Source organism: Aotus nancymaae, unplaced genomic scaffold (genome assembly GCF_030222135.1).
Source record: "Aotus nancymaae isolate 86718 unplaced genomic scaffold, 86718_ANA_hifiasm-v0.15.2.pri h1tg000040l, whole genome shotgun sequence".
In the NCBI taxonomy this organism is placed as follows: Eukaryota; Metazoa; Chordata; class Mammalia; order Primates; family Aotidae; genus Aotus; species Aotus nancymaae.
Genome location: NW_026988454.1, coordinates 129191250 through 129210234, shown reverse-complemented (window position 1 = coordinate 129210234; position 18985 = coordinate 129191250). Strand labels below are relative to the sequence as shown.

At 42.3% G+C, this 18985-nt stretch overlaps 1 protein-coding gene and 1 non-coding gene across 11 annotated transcripts in view; both read right to left on the bottom strand.

The window, feature by feature from the left end:
* Positions 1-18985, bottom strand: part of LOC135268391 (V-type proton ATPase subunit C 1-like) — a 124877-nt gene that overhangs the window by 67413 nt on the left and 38479 nt on the right. For 6 of the 10 annotated variants that reach the window (XM_064361187.1, XM_064361188.1, XM_064361189.1 and 3 more), the window contains exon 9: positions 18885-18938. The exons of 1 other annotated variant lie outside the window; for it this stretch is intronic. In XM_064361187.1, coding sequence (XP_064217257.1) covers positions 18885-18938 — 54 coding nt within the window. Of the gene's footprint in view, positions 1-8055; positions 9063-10996; positions 11823-18884; positions 18939-18985 lie in introns of those variants that run through there. 3 more of the 10 variants (XM_064361190.1, XM_064361192.1, XM_064361193.1) reach the window with 3 other exon arrangements.
* LOC135268521 (U6 spliceosomal RNA) lies at positions 4444-4552 on the bottom strand. Its single transcript, XR_010336834.1, has one exon. It is a non-coding gene; the product is annotated as a U6 spliceosomal RNA (small nuclear RNA).

Here is an 18985-nt window from a genome sequence, read left to right as displayed (position 1 = left end):
CACTTTGGGAGGCTGAGGCAGGCGAATCATGAGGTCAAGAGATCGAGACCATCCTGGTCAACATGGTGAAACCCTGTCTCTACTAAAAATACAAAAATTAGCTGGGCATGGTGGCCCACGCCTATAGTCCCAACTACTTGGGAGGCTGAGGCAGGAGAATTGCTTGAACCTGGGAGGCGGAGGTTGCAGTGAGCCAAGACTGCACCACTGAACTCCAGCCTGGGCAACAAGAGAGAAACTCTGTCTCAAAAAAATATATATACATTTGTAATATACTCTAGAACATTTTAGGTTAACACAAAAGTTGCACAGAAAGTATAGTCGGTACAATTAATGAACAAATATTGATATAGTATCACTACCGAAGTCCACAGTTTGGCTAGGCATGGTGGGTGGCTCACACCTATAATCCCAGCACTTTGGGAGGCTGAGGTGGGCAGATCAAGAGTTCAAGATCAGTCTGGGTAACATGGCAAAATGCTGTCTCTACTAAAAATACAAAAATTAGCCTGGCATGGTAGCATGCACCTGTAATCCCAGCTACTCAGGAGGCTGAGGCATGAGGATCACTTAAATACAGGAGGTGGAGGTTGTAGTGAGCCAAGATCGTGCCACTGCACTCCAGCCTGGGTGACAGAGTGAGACCTTGTCTTAAAAAATCATAATAGGCAGGGTGCAGTGGCTCACGCCTATAACCCCAGCATTTTGGGAGGCCGAGGCAGGTGGATCATGAGGTTAGGAGTTTGAGACCAGCCTGGCCAACATGGTGAAACCCCATCTCTACTAAAAAAATATAAAAATTAGCCAGGCATGGTGGCAGGGGCCTGTAATCCCAGCTATTCAGGAGGCTGAGGCAGGAGAATCACTCGAACCGGAGAGGCGGAAGTTGCAGTGAGCCAAGATTGCACTCCAGCCTAGGCAACAAGAGCAAGACTCTGTCTCAAAAAAGGAAAAATAAGAAGAAGAAGAAAAAGAAGAAGTCCACAGTTTACATTAGGATTCACTCTTTTGTTGTACAGTTCTGTGGGGTTTGATAAATGTACAACGTCACACATCTATCACTGCCCTAAAAGTGCCCTGTGTTCTACCTATTCATCCCTTCCCTGCTCCAGCTGTACCTCTGTCCCAACTGTTGTGTATATAAAGTGGAATAGAATTTTTAAAAACCATAGTGCATACCTCATTGCAAGGGTATTATTTCACAAAACTTACTTTAGATATATATGTAAATACATGTGTATTTAGGTTAACATGCAAAATATATTTCTTATTGTGGGTTGGAGTTAAAAAAAAGTTTCAGAGACATTCTTACTTAAAATTGTAGGGAATAAATCCAGAAAATGAATACACAGATGGAACATTTCATATATGAAACCAAAACAAGAAAAAAACATAAGGCACATTAAGAAAATAAACAAGCATACAAGAATTCTCTGAAGAGTACGAAGAGGTCAGAAAGTAAATGGTTTTTCCCCAGGTCAGTTTTGATTTTAGTTTCCTCATTGGGACTGCAAATCATTTGAAGGCTTTAAGGTTCTCAGAGGACAAGACACGGAAAGTTTGAGCCCTGGTGGGGAAGAATCAGGGTTTCATCCTTACAAACTGATTCTGTTCAAAGTTTCAAACAAATGTTGTCTCTGGATGGTAATCAACAAAGGAAAAATTCTCTTCTGGAGGTTTTAAAAAATGTTTGTATCTGTGGCTTCATATTTCTTACTTTTTCATCAGAAATATGGAACTAACGGGGGCTCTATTGTATTTAACTTCCTGTTATGCTAAGTGTATGAAGATTTCTAAAGGATCTGAATTTATTCTCTCTCTTTTTTTAAGACAGTCTTGCTCTGTCGCCCAGGCTAGAATGCAGTGGCACAATCTCAGCTCACTGCAACTTCCACCTCCCAGGTTCAAGCAATTCTTGTGCCTCAGCCTCCTGAGTAGCTGGACCTACAGGCGCATGCCACCATGCCTGGCTAATTTTTATATTTTTAGTAGAGACAGAGTTTCACCATGTTCGCCAGACTGGTCTAGAACTCCTGACCTCAGGTGATCCTTCCGCCTCAGCCTCCCAAAGTGCTTGGATTACAGGCGTGAGCCACCGCACCCTACCTTGAATTTATTCTTGAGTTAGATTCCTCAATTTTAAAAAATCTCCCTTCTGTATACCGCAGCTCTCCATCTGTCCAAGAGACATACGGAATATAGATACACCAAAGTTTTCAGAGAAATCCAGACTTCAAACTTTGAATCACATTGGACAATCACGTGACAATTTCTGCTTTGATGCAGTAGGAAGATGGCAGGTAAGCTAAGGCTCCAAGTCCAAGCTTTTGCCACTGATCGCTCTGTGACCCAGGGAAGAGGTTCTCCCTTTGAATCCTTTCTCAAGAATACATGTACAAATTCCATATTAAATTATGTTTTTTTTTGTTTTTTTTTTGAGACAGGGGCTTTCTGTAGCCCAGGCTGGAGTGGGCATGATCTTGGCTCACTGCAACCTCCACCTCCCAGGCTCAAGAGATCCTTCCATCTCATCCTCCCCCTCCTGAGTAGCTGGGACTATAGGCATGCACCACCACACCTGGCTAATTTTTGTATTTTTTGTGGAGATGGGGTTTTGCCATGTTGCCCAGGTTGGTCTCAAACTCCTGAGTTCAGTTGATTCACCTGCCTCAGCCTCCCAAAGTGTTGGGATTGCAGGTGTGAGCCAGGAGCCTGGCTGAGGAGCTTCTCCTTATATGAATACTGTGCTAGGCTAAGCCCTTTGCATGTGTTTCTAGTCCTATCGACAATCCTATGACATAGCAATTATTGTACTCATTTAACAGTTTAATAAACTCAGGCTCAGAAAGCTTAACAAGCATGCTCAAAGTTACCCAGAAAAAAGATAGTGGTTAAATCAGATTAGAACCCATGTCTGAAAGGTCATTCACTCTTCTAAGTATCCCCAGGGCCTAAAATAGTGCTGGGTTCATAGTACATGCTCAATAAACATTTCCTGAAGGAATAACTGACTGAAGAGCAAAGGCTTGGCAAATAATTCAGAATGGTTGTGAAGCCGGGCGCGGTGGCTCACGCCTGTAATCCCAGCACTTTGGGAGGCTGAGGCAGGTGGATCACGAGGTCAAGAGATCGAGACCATCCTGGCCAACATGGTGAAACCCCGTCTCTACTAAAAATACAAAAAATTAGCTGGGCATGGTGGCGTGTGCCTGTAATCCCAGTTGCTCAGGAGGCTCAGGCAGGAGAATTGCCTGAACCCAGGAGGCAGAGGTTGCGGTGAGCCGAGATCGCGCCATTGCACTCCAGCCTGGGTAACAAGAGCGAAACTCCGTCTCAAAAAAATAAAATAAAAAAAAGAATGGTTGTGAAGACAAATGAGATAATAATGCTATGATTATCTGTTATTTATTGAGCACTTACTTTGTGTCAGGCACTATGTTAAAGGTTTTACATGTATTCTATACACAACATACATAAAAAATTAACACACAGTATGGCATATAGTAAAAACTTCAATGTTACTAATATTATTATATATCATTATAATGGTAGCTATCATCAGTATACTAAAATAGTTTAATGTTATGGTCTTTTCCAGCCATACCCTCGGTGCTTCTCTCAGACTTACTACACAGGTCAGACTGAGGGTGAGCCCTTGCAGCAGTGAATCAGCTCCAAACCTGGTTTCTCCTTCTGTTTCTTTTTCACATAGGCACAATTGCAACATGATGTGTTAATCTCTAAATTACACAAGGAGCCCCCAGTGTGCTTCTCTGTGTGAGTGAGGAGGGGGTCGTGCTCTTGCTCTTGTGCTTGCACCTAGTTTGCATAACGTACTCTTGTCTTTCAGGGTGAATTGAGAAGAAGCCACATGGTCTGGTGGCAGCAGCTGGAGGAAGGCATGGTGACTCAGCAGGGTTCTGCATGGAAGAGTATAAGGTGGTTCTGGGGAGCAGCAAAGACCAGCCACTCCAAGGCTCTCAGGGAGCTGCATTCAGGCTCTGAGCAGAAATCAGGCTGAGCTCTGGCCTGGAGGAAGGAGGGGAAGAGAGCTGCCAGTGGCGAGACCTGCTTAGGCTGTGTGAGTGGCCATGAAGACACTGGGAAGAAGTTCTGGGGCACTGGACCATGTGGTACTATCCTAGCACTCAAAGTTCCTTGTGACCTGAGCTAGCATACTTTACAGTGGGGAAGTACGAGGTACTGCCCATGAGGATAAGATCTTGAGCCCTAAACTTTACACAATTAAACTTTCAGATAGTAACTGGAATTCTTCATGAAGCCTATGACATAGGCAAGTATTATGCATATTTTTAGAAATAGAGTACTTTATTATTAACTACAGATCTCCACCCTAGTGGTCCTATCATCAAATTCATTATCTATGTATCTATCTACATTTTCAAAAATTTTTCTTACTTTTTTATAATTTTTTCTTATTTTTTAAAAGTAATTTTCAAAACGAATTTGTGTGTCATACTTGCACAGGGGCCATGCTAATCTTCTCTGTATCGTTCCATTTTTTTAGTATATGTACTGCTGAAGCGAGCACACTATCTACATTTTTTTGAGATGGAGTCTCACTCTGTCACCCAGGCTGGAGTACAATGGCATAATCTCAGCTCACTGCAACCTCTGCCTCCCAGGTTCAAGAGATTCTCCTGCCACAGCCTCCCGAGTAGCTGGGATTACAGGCATATACTACCATGCCCAGCAATTTTTTGTATTTTTAGTAGAGATGGGGTTTCACCATGTTGGCCAGGCTGGTCTCAAACTCCTGACCTCAGGTGATCTGCCCACCTTGGCCTCCCCAAGTGTTGGATTACAGGCATGAGCCACCATGCCCAGACACATTATCAATATATTTTGAAGAAGGACTCATACAAATATAATGTAAAGTCACTGGTATGTCTGATGACTTCAAAGTCTTTCACCAAAAATTCTCAAGAAGGGGATCTTAATCAATCTGCAAAGACTTACCATTGAAAAAAATTTTTTATATTCTCTGACGTAGAGTTGATGACCACCTGAGTAGACAGAAGTCAGACTGGTGTTTGAGTCCCATTTCACTAATATTTAATTGTGAGATCTTGGGAAAGTTCCTTGGTTTGTAAAATGTGAGAAAAAAATTCTTCGCCTGTTATCATAAGAACTTTTTAAAAATTCATATGAGATAATGTATGGAAAGTGAAAAAGCATCATATGAAATTGTTGCAATTTACCTACTAAAGAAACTGAGACACAGAGGGAAACAGTTTGGGTCCGTGTTCCCACCCAAATTTCATCTAGAATTGTAATCCGAATTGTAATCCCCATATGTCAAGGGAGGGTCCTGGTGGGAGGTGATTAGATCATGGGGGCGGTTTCCCCATGCTGTTCTCTTGATAGTGAGTTCTCATGAGATCAGCCTGTTTGACAAGTGTCTGGCACTTCCCCCTTTCTCTCCCTTTTGCCTGCTTCCCCTTTACCTTCAACAATGATTATAAGTTTCCTGAGCCCTCTCCAACCATGGGAAACTGTGAGTCAATTAAACTTCTTTTGTTTATAAAGTACCCAGTCTCAAAGGGTATCTTTATAGCAGTGTGAATATACACAGAGTGAACAACAATTTGTCCAAAGTCATAATTAGCATAAGAAGAGTCAAGGATGGGCCAGGCGTGGTGGCTCATGCCTGTAATCCCAGCTACTTGGGAGGCTGAGGCAGGAAAATTGCTTGAACCCGGGAGGTGGAGGTTGTGGTTAGCCAAGATTGTGCCATTGCACTCCAGCCTGGGCAACAACAGCGAAACTCTGTCTCGAAAAAGAAAAAAACAAAGGAAGAAGAGTCAAGGATGGACTGGGCCCAGTGGCTCACGCCTGTAATCCCAGCACTTTGGGAGGTTGAAACGGGTGGATCACAAGGTCAGGAGATGGAGACCATCCCGGCCAACATGGTGAAACCCTGTCTCTACTAAAATACAAAAAATAGCGGGGCGTGGTGGTGCATACCTGTAGCCCCAGCTACTCAGGAGGCTGAGGCAGGGGAATCGCTTGAACCCAGGAGGCAGAAGTTGCAGTGAGCCAAGATCTAGCCATTGCACTCCAGTCTGGTGACAGAGCAAGACTCCATTTCAAAAAATAAAAAAACAAAACAAACAAAAAAGGATGAAATATTAATTCAAGTGACTGGGCATGGTACAGACCAGAGTTGATTCAGATAAGCAATTTGTTTTGTTGAAGTCAGGATGCATTTGACTAAAAAGCATTAGTCCACTGAGGTAAAAAGGAGCATTTACTGAGTATATAGAGAGACCTCACAATATTGAAGGATGGAAAACAAAGAGTTGCTGCGTTTCATTCAAATTGGCCAGAGAACTGGGGAATTCTCAGGGACAGGGTGGTTTGTCCCTCTGTGTCCCCCTTGTCTTTGCTTCTGAGTCAGCTCCAGCCTCTCCCACATTCAGTCTCTCTTCCTCTGCTCCTTCATCCTGTGTGAGGCACAACATGGCTGCTCTTCCTGGATCTAGATCAGGAAGACCACTGAGCTCCAGTACTCACAATCAATTGGCAATACACACTAAACGACTTCTTCATGAACCAGCCTGGCTTCTCTGAGATAACCTGGGCCATAAAAGTCATTTTTGAGCAAATAATCTGCTCCACCTGGGTCAGGCATGTTCGATGATGGTCCAAGCAGTGACAGGCTTCCCCACACCACCACCATGACCCATCCCTAGAAGTCACATTACCTCATGTTATCTTGTACAGCTGTATCTTCCAGAGAGCCGTGGGTGGCAAGGGTGCTATATTGCCAGGCTGGGTGTTATCACATAAAGAGAGGAACTATTTATAGAGAGAGTGTGCTTTGGATGATTTCATGATGTATTTCAGTTATGAGATTTAAGATCCTAATTTCCTGGTCAACAAAATCAACTCAGTTTAATTAATATTGTGTTGGGCTCTTAAGAAACATACATATGTCCACAAGTTATGTCCACAAATCACTGTAATATAAGATAGTCTATGAAAGTTTCTTAGAAATAGTCATAAAATTACATGACAGCATAAAAAAAGAGGTAAGCACTCCTGGAGGAGTCAGAAAGCTTTTATTTTATTTATTTATTCATTTTATTGCATTTTAGGTTTTGGGGTACATGTGAAGAACATGCAAGATTGTTGCATAGGTGCATATGTGGCAGTGTGATTTGCTGCCTTCCTCCCCTTCACCTATATCTGGCATTTCTCCCCTTGCTATCTCTCCCCAACTCCCCACCCCCAACTCTCCCTCCCTTATTTCCCCACAACAGACCCCAGTGTGTAGTGCTCCCCTCCCTGTGTCCATGTGTTCTCATTGTTCAATACCTGCCTATGAGTGAGAACATGCAGTGTTTGATTTTGTGTTCTTGTGTCAGTTTGCTGAGAATGATGGTTTCCAGGTTCATCCATGTCCCTACAAAGGACGCAAACTCATCGTTTTTGATGGCTGCATAATATTCCATGGCGTATATGTGCCACATTTTCCCTGTCCAGTCTATTATCAATGGGCATTTGGGTTGGTTCCAGGTCTTTGCTATTGTAAACTGTGCTGCAATGAACATTCGTGTGCATGTGTCCTTAGAGTAGAACGATTTATAAACCTTTGGATATATACCCAGTAATGGGATTGCTGGGTCAAATGGAATTTCTATTTCTAGGTCCTTGAGGAATCGCCACACTGTCTTCCACAATGGTTGAACTAATTTACACTCCCACCAACAGTGTAAAAGTGTTCCTATTTCTCCACATCCTCTCCAGCATCTGTTGTCTCCAGATTTTTTAATGATCGCCATTCTAACTGGCGTGAGATGGTACCTCAATGTAGTTTTGATTTGCATTTCTCTAATGACCAGTGATGATGAGCATTTTTTTCATATGTTTGGTGGCCTCATGTATGTCTTCTTTTGTAAAGTATCATCTGTTCATATCCTTCGCCCACTTTTGAATGGGCTTGTTTGTTTTTTTCTTGTAAATCTGTTTTAGTTCATTGTAAATTCTGGATACCAGCCCTTTGTCAGATGGGTAAGTTGCAAAAATTTTTTCCCATTCTGTTGGTTGCTGATTCACTCTAATGACTGTTTCTTTTGCTGTGCAGAAGCTGTGGAGTTTGATTAGGTCCCATTTGTCTATTTTGGCTTTTGTTGCCAATGCTTTCAGTGTTTTGGTCATGAAGTCCTTGCCTACGCCTATGTCCTGAATGGTTTTGCCTAGGTTTTCTTCTATGGTTTTTATGGTGTTAGGTCTTATGTTTAAGTCTTTAATCCATCTGGAGTTAATTTTAGTGTAAGGTGTCAGGAAGGGGTCCAGTTTCTGCTTTCTGCATATGGCTAGCCAGTTTTCCCAACACCACTTATTAAACAGGGAATCCTTTCCCCATTGCTTGTTTTTGTCACGTTTGTCAAAGATCAGATGGTTGTAGATATGTTGTGTTGCCTCCGAGGCCTCTGTTCTGTTCCATTGGTCTATATCTCTGTTTTGGTACCAGTACCATGCTGTTTTGATTACTGTAGCCTTGTAGTATAGCTTGATGTCTGGTAGTGTGATGCCTCCTGCTTTGTTCTTTTTGCTTAGAATTGACTTGGCTATGCGAGCTCTCTTTTGGTTCCATGTGAAGTTTAAGGTGGTTTTTTCCAGTTCTGTGAAGAAGGTCATTGGTAGCTTGATGGGGATAGCGTTGAATCTGTAAATTACTTTGGGCAGTATGGCCATTTTCACGATATTGATTCTTCCTAACCATGAACATGGAATGTTTCTCCATCTGTTTGTGTCCTCTCTTATTTCGTTGAGCAGTGGTTTGTAGTTCTCCTTGAAGAGGTCCTTTACGTTCCTTGTTAGTTGTATTCCTAGGTATTTTATTCTATTTGTAGCAATTGTGAATGGCAGTTCGTTCTTGATTTGGCTCTCTTGAAGTCTGTTATTGGTGTATAGGAATGCTTGTGATTTTTGCACATTGATTTTGTATCCTGAGATTTTGCTGAAGTTGCTTATCAGTTTCAGGAGATTTTGGGCTGAGGCGATGGGGTCTTCTGGATATACAATCATGTCGTCTGCAAATAGAGACAATTTGACTTCCTCCTTTCCTATTTGAATACCCTTTATTTCTTTTTCTTGCCTGATTGCTCTGGCTAGAAACCTTTTACTAAGTACAATTTGAGACTTGTCTTGAAGCATTCATTTAATTTTTATAGAGAGAGGTGGAAGACGGGGAAGACGCACACGAAGCAGCGGGGAAAGCATGAGCAAAAATTGGAGAAGTGAAATTACATGTACACTCTGAAAGGGTGAACAGTATAGTGCACTGAAGAGCAGCATGCAGGAGGGCAAAAAGGAAACGTGTTAATTGACTCATCCCAACTATACACTGGACATTTTCAGGTGACACCTCATTTAATCAGTGTTTTGTTTTGTTTTGTTTTTGAGACAAAGTCTCACTCACTCACCCAGGCTGGAGTGCAGTGATGCCATCTTGGCTCACTGCAACCTCTAACTTCCATCTCCTGGGTTCAAGCAATTCTCCTGCCTCAGCCTCCTCAGTAGCTGGGATTACAAGCACGTGCCACCACACCCGGGTAACTTTTGTATTTTTAGTAGACTTTGGGTTTCACCATCTTGGCCAGGCTGGTCTCAAACTCCTGAGCTCAAGTGATCTGCCCACCTCTGCCTCCCAAAGATCTGGGATTACAGGCATGAGCCACCACACCCGGCCTCACTTAATCCTTTGAAAAATCCTTGAGGTAGTCTCTATTGTCTCTTGTTTTGCCAAGGTATAGGAAGACTGAAGCCACTCCTTCACTGTACCATGTAGGGGCTGAGGGTGAGAACAGATGGAAGGAAGGTCTGCCTACCATCTAAGGAGTTCACACCAGATTCTGAAGGCACTGTGAGGTTGCACAAGATTTCTTTTCTTTTCTTTATTTTTTTTGAGACGGAGTTTCGCTCTTGTTACCCAGGCTGGAGTGCAATGGCGCGATCTCGGCTCACCACAACCTCTGCCTCCTGGGTTCAGGCAATTCTCCTGCCTCAGCGTCCTAAGTAGTTGGGATTACAGGCACGCACCACCATGCCCAGCTAATTTTTTTTTTTTTGTATTTTTAGTAGAGACAGGGTTTCACCATGTTGACCAGGATGGTCTCGATCTCTTGACCTCGTGATCCACCCACCTCGGCCTCCCAAAGTGCTGGGATTACAGGCGTGACCCACTGCGCCCGGCCTGCACAAGATTTCTAAACAAGGAACAGCACAATCAGATCTGAATTTTAGAAAAATAGTGCTGGTGGTAATATAGGGATTAGACAGACTATTATTTCTCTGTCGTTCATTTAATTTTTAAAATTATTGAAAACTTACTGTGGGTCAAAATCTTGTTACAAGGCACTATGGGAAAAAATGTTACATAAGCCAGATGTGGCCCCTAATCTCATGAAGCTTATAAATGTCTTCCTCAACATATATATTCTATAAATGATGCTCAACTTACAATGGGATTACATCCCAATAAACCCATTGTAAATGGAAAACAGTGTAAGTCGAAAATGCATTTACAGCCAGGCACAGTGGCTCACACCTATAAACCCAGCACTTTGGGAGGCCGAGGCGGGTGGATCATGAGGTCAAGAGATTGAAACCATCCTGATCAACATGGTGAATCCCCATCTCTACTAAAAATATAAATATTAGCTGGGCATGGTGGCATGTGCCTGTAGTCCCAGCTACTCAGGAGGCTGAGGCAGGAGAACACCCAGGAGTCGGCGGTTGCGGTGAGCCGAGATTGCGCCATTGCACTCCAGCCTGGGTAACAAGAGCGAAACTCTGTCTCGAAAAAAAAAAAAAAAAAAGAAAGAACAAAAAAAAAGAAAATGCATTTACTACCCTAATAAACCCATCATAAAGTTGAAAAATCATGTCAAACCATCATAAGTTGGGGTCTATCTGTATGCGCACATACACACATATACAAATGCATAGAGAGAAAAAGAGAGAGTAAACTTATAAATTTTAATTATCTTTTACCTCACAAGAATAGTATATTTTTGTTTTAAAAAGTCATTTATATATTCTGGAAATACCTCAAACATATCCCTTATCAGATATATGATTTGCAGATATTTTCTCCCATTATATAAGTTGTCTTTTTACCCTGTTGATAGTGTCTTTTGATGCACAAAAGTTTTTAGTTTTCATGGGGTCCACTGTTTGTTTTTTCTTTCGCTACCTGTGTCTTTGGTATCATATCCAATAAATTGTTGCCAAATCCAATGTCATATTTTCTCCTGCATTTTCTTCTAAGAGTGGGTCTTACGTTTAGATCTTTGATCCATTTTGAGTTAATTTTCATATATTGTGTGAGGTAAGAATCCGACTTCATTCTTTTGCATGTGGCTATGCAGTTTTCCCAGCACCATTTGTTACAAAGACTGTCCTTTCCCCATTGAATGGTCTTGGCACCCTTCTTGAAAATCAATTGACCGTATGTGTGAGGGTTTATTTCTGGGCTGTCTATTCTATTCCATTGTTCTATGTCCTTACACCAGTACCATACTGTTTTGACTACTGCAGATTTGTAGTAAGTTTTGAAATCAGAAAGTGTGAACCCTCTAACTTTGTTCATCAGTTGTTTTCACTATTCAGGGTCCCTTGAGATTTCTTTTTTTTGTAGAGATGGGGTTTCACCATGTTGGCCAGGATGCTCTCTATCTCCTGACCTTGTGATCTGCCCACCTCAGCCTCCCAAAGTGCTGGGATTACAGGCATGAGCCACTGCACCCGGCTGAGATTTCATATACATTTTAGGATGGGTTTTTCTATTTCTGCAAAAAAAGAAAAATTGAAATTTTTATAGGGATTGCATTGAATCTGTAGACTGGGTAGTATAGTATTTACACAGCACTTGGAATGCACTAAATGCCACTGAAGTGTATACTTTAAAATGGTTAATTGTATGTTATGTGAATTTCAGCTTAATTAAAAAGAAAAGATTAGGTGATTACACCTCAAAATCCGGTGTGGGGAGAGCATGAGGCAACTAGAAGGGAAAAGAGGTTGTAGTTAGAGGGAGGAAGGCTGGAGTTTAAGACCTCTAATAGAGAATAGTTGGGGGCAGGTGAAGGTCCCTGGAGTTGAGCAGATAAAAGTGCAGGAAGGGTAGGGTGCTCTAAAGGTAATCCCCAAAGACAATGACTTCTAAAGTAGATTCAAGACTGCAGTTTCAAAAGTGTACACACCAAGCTGTGCATGGTGGTCATCAATGGAGTAGGGTGTGGATAGATAAGATTATAGAGCGATTTTATTATAGTACTTTTTTTTTTTTTTGAGATGGAGTCTTGCCCTGTCACCTAGGCTGGAGTACAATGGTACAATCTCAGCTCACTGCAACCTCTGCCTCCTGGGTTCAAACAATTCTCCTCCCTCAGCCTCCCGAGTAGCTGAGATTACAGGTACCTGCCACTATGCCCAGCTATTTTCTAAAAATTTTTTTTGTATTTTTAGTAAAGGCAGGGTTTCACCATGTTGGCCAGGCTGGTCTCAAACTCCTGACCTCATGATCCACCCACCTCAGCCTCCCAAAGTGCTGGGATTACAGGTGTGAGCCCCCATGCCGAGCCCTATAGTACTTTTGTTAAAAGATGATAGTTTCACTCTGTTGTCCAGGATGAAGTGTAGTGGCTATTTACAGGTGCGATCATAACTCACTGCAGCCTCGAACTGGGCTCAAGCGATCCTCCCACTTAAGCCTCCCTTGTAGCTGGGACTGCAAGCATGTGCCATCCTGCAAGGCTAATTCTTTTAGTATTTATTTTTTGTAGATTTGGGGTCTCGCTATGTTGGCTAGGCTCATCTCAAACTCCTAGCCTCAAGCAATCTCCTGCTTCAGCCCTTCAGTGCACTGGGATTACAGGTGTGAGCCACCCTGCATGGCCTATTATAGTATATATTTAAGGAGAAAGAATAATAAAAAATATTGTTTTAAAGTTGTAATTTAGGATCTTTAATCTAGGAGAGAAAGATTATAAACCAGGTGGCTTTAAAAAAGAAAATCATCGTAGGAGTGACAGGAAGGTGTTAGATGATACAGGCATGGACGGATTGGGGGCAGGCATGCCAGCTGGCTTAATCTCTTATTTATTTTCAGAGCAATGGTGTGGCAGTAGCATTGCAAAGCTGGGCGAAGGCCAACCCTGCTCTCAACCCTGCAGTATATGAAGACTGGTAAAGTAAACACCCCTCAGTTCAAGACAGCAGCAGGGGAAGCTATGTTCTTGTAAGATAGCCAAGTTTCAGTTAAGGCAAGGAGTGGGAGACAGGCTGGGGATGTAGGATGGTTTGCTCTCCATAAAATGGGGGTTACAGAGAGTACAGCACAAAGGTGTGAAGAGGGATGAAGCAGTGCGGGAATGAGTTTAGGGAGGCACAAGGTGGCCTGGGGACCAGTGTACAGGATAAGATGGATGAGTGGGGACACTTACATTTTAGGTACTTGTATGGAAAGGGACTAGGGAAGTTTATTGGGGAAGAGTAGCCCTTATGGGCCTAGAAAGACCTATGAAACAGGCCTCTTGGGATCTGAGCAGGATGTTGGATTTAGCTGGGATGCTATGGATGGCAGAATTTGGGTAAACAACAATCCAAAGACAATACAAAGTCCCAGAGGCAGACAGTAGCATGGATAAGTGAAGGGCCCAAGAGCAAGCCAGACAGACTGAAGCAGAAGGTTTGTGTTGGGGATTAGAAGGCTGGCTCTCAAGGGTGGTGCTGGCTTTTGGGGAGCTAAGCCGGGAAAGGAGTGGGACACGATTTATAAGAAACAGGGGCTTGTTATGGTTTTTGGAGGAATTGATGAAAATTGCATTTGAAGAAGATTAGTGTGAGAAGTATCCATGCAAAGTGGATTGGGTCAGGAAAAATTGGACACTCTGTAGGTCTTCAACTATCCAAACATGATATGGTGGAAGCTTGAACTAGGGAGCAGAAAAAGATGATTTCAAGATAAAACCATACAGAACTCATTCTATATATGTGGGGTAGAAGAAAAGAGGGTGTTAAAATTTTCAAAATTTTGATCCTGGCTGATTAGAGAGTTAATCAAGAACATGGGCAGGGGAGAAAAAAGAAACAAAGGAAAATAAAAAAGAAAGAAAGAAAAAAAAATGGGCAGGGAGCCTGAAAGAAGAGGATCAAAAAAAGAAGAAAAAAAAAAAAAGAAAGTAGAGGTTCAGTGTAGGGAGAAGGAGGGGACAATGAGGAACTTAGTTTGGGACCTAGATTCATTAGACTCTTATGGCTAAATGACACTTTGCATCTGGCCATGTGGAACAACTATCACATTTTATAGATGAAAAAATCTTGAGTTTGAGAGACAGGAATTTTGGGTCTGCTATTGGCTAGCTATACAAAGTTGACAATTTGCTGACTTCTAGGTCTCAGGCTGTAGTCATATCAAGGCTTGTGTGAGGGGGGATCTGCTTCCAAGCTCATTCACAAGGCCTGCAGTTCTTGCTGGCTGCTGGACATTCCGTCACCTTTGTCAAATTTGATTCATTAGAAACAAGTCAATAAGTCCAGCCCATATTCAAGGAGAAGACATTGTACACCAAAAGGCAGGATACCTGGGGACCATGATAGAGGATGCCTGCCACAATATCTAACAGTTATATTCTTAGATATCTTAGTCTATTTTTTGTTGCTTATAACAATACCTGAAACTAGGTTGGTTATTTATTTATTTAGTGATAGGGTCTTGCTGTCTCACCCAGGCTGGAGTGCAGTGGCACAATCATAGCAAACAGCAGCCTCAAACTCCTGTGCTCAAGTAATCCTCTGCCTCAGTCTCATGAGTAGCTGGGACTACAGGTGCACAACACCACATCTAAGCTACTTTAAAACCGTTAATTTTTGTTTTGTAGAGACAGAGTCTTGCTATGTTGACTAGGCCGGTTTCTAACTCCTCCCGGCCTCAAGCAATCCTCCTGCCTTAGCCTCCCAAAGTGTTGGGATTATAGGAGTAAGCCACTACACCTGGCCTGAAACTGGGTAATTTATAAGAAATGAAATTTAATTCTCACAGCTTTGGAGACTGGGAAGTCTAAGGTTGAGGGGCCAAATCTGGTGAGAGCTTTCTTTCTGGTGACTCTGCAGTGTTCTGAGGTAGTGCAGGGCATCACACGGTGAGGGGGGGAGCATGCTCTCACATGCTAGTTAGGTCTCTTTTCTTCTTGTTATTAAACCATGAGTTTCTCTCCCTTGATAATCTATTAATCCATTAAGCCATTAATCCATTAATCAGTGAATTTATTAATCCTCTAAAAGGCCCCACCTCTCAATACTGCCACATGAGGGGTTAAGTTTCAGCATGAGTTTGGAAGGGGACCTTCAAACCATAGCAATACCCATGTCTTTGTTTTTGTAATTAGTTCACCCATGCTGGGCAATTCAATAAATATTGAAGCCACTGAGCTAGGACAGACAGAATTTGGGCACAAGGAAGGCAAAAATAACTTTACCTATGGGAAAAATTCATGGAAATTTCCATAGAGGAAAATTATGCTTATGCTGATTTTTAAAGAATAAACAGCAGGTTATCAGGAGACAAGATGGAAAAGTTTAAAGGTTATCCAATGATTATAATTTGGATTGGTGTTCTTTTGTATTGATTTTTAAGGCTGAGAGAAAATACTGCAGACATGAAGAAAATATTTCATAATTTGAAAAACCTCCAATCTTATTAAAATGTAAAATACTGAGCAACTCAGAGGATTTTATAATTTGATTTCAAATATATCTTTAGAAATCCTAATAATTTAACTCAGTGTACTGCATCGTTTTTTTTCTTTTTTCTTTTTGAAAGAGGGTCTCACTCTGTCAACCAGGCTGGAGTGCAATGGTGCAATCACAACACACTACAACACACTCTCAACCTCCTGGGCTCAGTTGATCCTCCCAGTTCAGCCTCCTCGGCAGCTGGGACTACAGGTGTGTACCAACATGCCCAGCTAATTTTTATGTTTTTCGTGGAGATGGGAGTCTCACTATGTTGTCCAAGCTGATCTTGAACTCCTGGGCTTAAGCAAGCAATCCTCCCGCCTCGGCCTCCCAAAAAGCTGGGATTACAGGCATGAGCTGTGGCACCCAGCAGTCTGCCAGATCTTGACAGCCACTTCACTAAATTAGCACTCCTAAATTTCATCCGATTTCTCTTTCTTTTTTTGAGATGGAATTTCGCTCTTGTTGCCCAGGCTGGAATGCAATGATGTGATCTCGGCTCACTGCAACCTCTGCCTCACTGAGTTCAAGCAATTCTCCTGTGTCAGCCTACTGAGTAGCTGGGATTACAGGCACCTGCCATCAAACCTGGCTAATTTTTATATTTTTAGTAGAGATGGGGTTTCACCATGTTGGCCAGGCTGGTCTCAAACTCCTGACCTCGGTCTCCGTGATCCGCCTGTCTCGGTCTCCCAAAGTGCTGGAATTACACGCATGAGCCACCATGCCTGGCCGTTTCATCTATTTTCTAAAAATATTTTTATGAGCCCAATGACCAACTAAAAACTTCTATGTAATAGTTCAGAAATTTCTATAACAGTACAATTTAGAATGCATCTAGGAAAAACACACAGGCTATTCTCCCAATTACATGGCCATTATGATAAAGCTGAAATTCTAGTTGTATTTTTTATTGTTAATTTTATTAATTCTGTGAGCTTTGAAGGCCCCCATATTTGCCACACATTCTAGTACCTTCCTGATTTCCTCACATTTTGATTTGGTATTCTGGCAGTTTGAAACGAAGAAGAATCTGAATGAATTTCAGATAAGCAGGTTTGGCAGTTTTCCAAAATGGCAAAAATGACAGAACATGAAGTAGGTTTCCCAACAGCTTCTCTCCTAATAGTAAGGCCATCGCTATAGAATATGTTGTCCCATATTCTCCCCTGCAAAACTGGCTAGCTCACTGAGGCTATCAGATTACACAGGCTTTGACCCATCTAACAAGGCTCCCCAAGATCTAAGCAACCAGAAGGCAGGAGCAAGCAGCAGTGGAAACCCCAAGTAATGTCAGCTCATACCATCTGGAAGAACATCGATTTTGCTTTTCCAACCATTGTTCTCTAATAATTAAAAGGTTTAGTTCATGATTTTATGGCACTATGAGCAGTAGGATGTTGGATCCAAGTGCTCCACAGACCTGTAGCTCTGCTGCCAGTGGTTTCGGTGCCTGGGAAGCAGGAGGCATGCTACAACTGACTTACTCGCACTAAATCACCTCCCACTCAAGGGTGGCTGCTGGCAGCTGGAAATTTGATTTAGGAACCAATATATTGTTAAGCACCATTGTTTTGTGGACAAAGAACAATTCTGAGACTGTCTTTTTTAAGCATTCTTGATGTTATACTATTATAGTGTCTCCCATTTTCTATTCATTCACTTTATTTGAATAGCATTCTTGTCTCAGTAACTAGGAACAAAAATAAATATAAAACATACCATTTTTGACAGTTCATTTTCACTTTCCTGACTAAAAACTTAAAATTATATAAGTTTCTCTCAAATTAGGCATGTTTTGTTTGTTTGTTTTGAGACAGAGTCTCAAAAAAACAGCTCTGTCACCCAAGATGGAGTACAGTGGCGTGATCTCAGCTCATTGCAACCTCCCCTTCCTGGGTTCAAGCGATTCTCCTGCCTCAGCTTCCCCAGTAGCTGGGATTACAGGCATGTGCCACCATGCCCAGCGCCCCCCTCCCTTTTTTTTGAGACAAGGTCTCACTATGTTGCCCAGGCTAGAGTGCAGTGGAATGATTATAGCTCACTACAGCCTTGACCTCCTGGGCTCAAGCGATCCTTCTACCTCAGCCTCCCAAGTAGCTGGGACCACAGGCATACCCCACCACTCCCAGCTAATTTCTGTATTTTTGATAGAGACAGGGTTTCGTCCTGTTGCCCAGGCTGGTCTTGAACTCCTGAGCTCAAGCTATCCATCTGCCTCGGCCTCCCAAAGTGCTGGGATTACAAGTGTGAGCCATTGTGTCCAGTCAATACAAGCATTTTCTTATTTTCTTTCTTTCTTCTTTTCCTTTCTTTCTTTTTGAGAGACAACAGAGTCTCACTCTGCTGTCCAGGCTGGAGTGCAGTGGCACAATCTCGGCTCACTGCAACCTCTGCCTCCCAGTTTCAAGTGATTCTCTTGCCTCGGCCTCCTGAGTAGCTGGGACTATAGGCACATACCACCATGCTCAGCTAATTTTTCTGTATTTTGTACAAATTGGGTTTCATCATGTTGGCCAGGCTGGTCTTCAACATCTGATCTCAGGTAATCTGCCCACCTCAGCCTCCCAAAATGCTGGGATTACAGGTGTGAGCCACTGAGCCTGGCAATTTTTGTATTTTTTAAGTATAGAAGGGTTTCGGCATGTTGGCCAGGCTGGTCTCGAACTGGCCTCAAGTGATCCACCCGCCTTGGCCTCCCAATGTGCTGGGATTACAGGTGTGAGCCACTGCGCCCAACCATAGGCATTTTTTTTTTCTATTGTAGGCTGCTGATTTCCTACAGCCTCCTCCTACAGGGAAGGAGGAGAAATCAATAAAATGGCCAACACTGATTAAAAAGTATCCTAATTTTAGTATAGATAAGCAAGGCATTATAAAGAAATACAACTTATTTATATGTGACTATGCAATCATCATATTTAAAATTAAAGCTTATTATATTTTGAAAAATGTAATATATAATGAACACTGGAGTTAAGGAAGTAAAGTGTTTAAGGAGTTCCTCTGGTCGAACATTCAATGTAGACATTCCCTCTGTATCGCTGAACAAATCTAGTGACATAATAGCTTTCTGCTCTATGAGACATCCCATTCCATTGTCAGTTACTTACCCCGTGGTCAGGAAGTCACTAGAAGTCTGTGTACAAGGCACTGTATGGAGTGTTCTGTGAGATTAAAAAAAAAAAAAAAAAAATCAAGCCGGGCGCAGTGG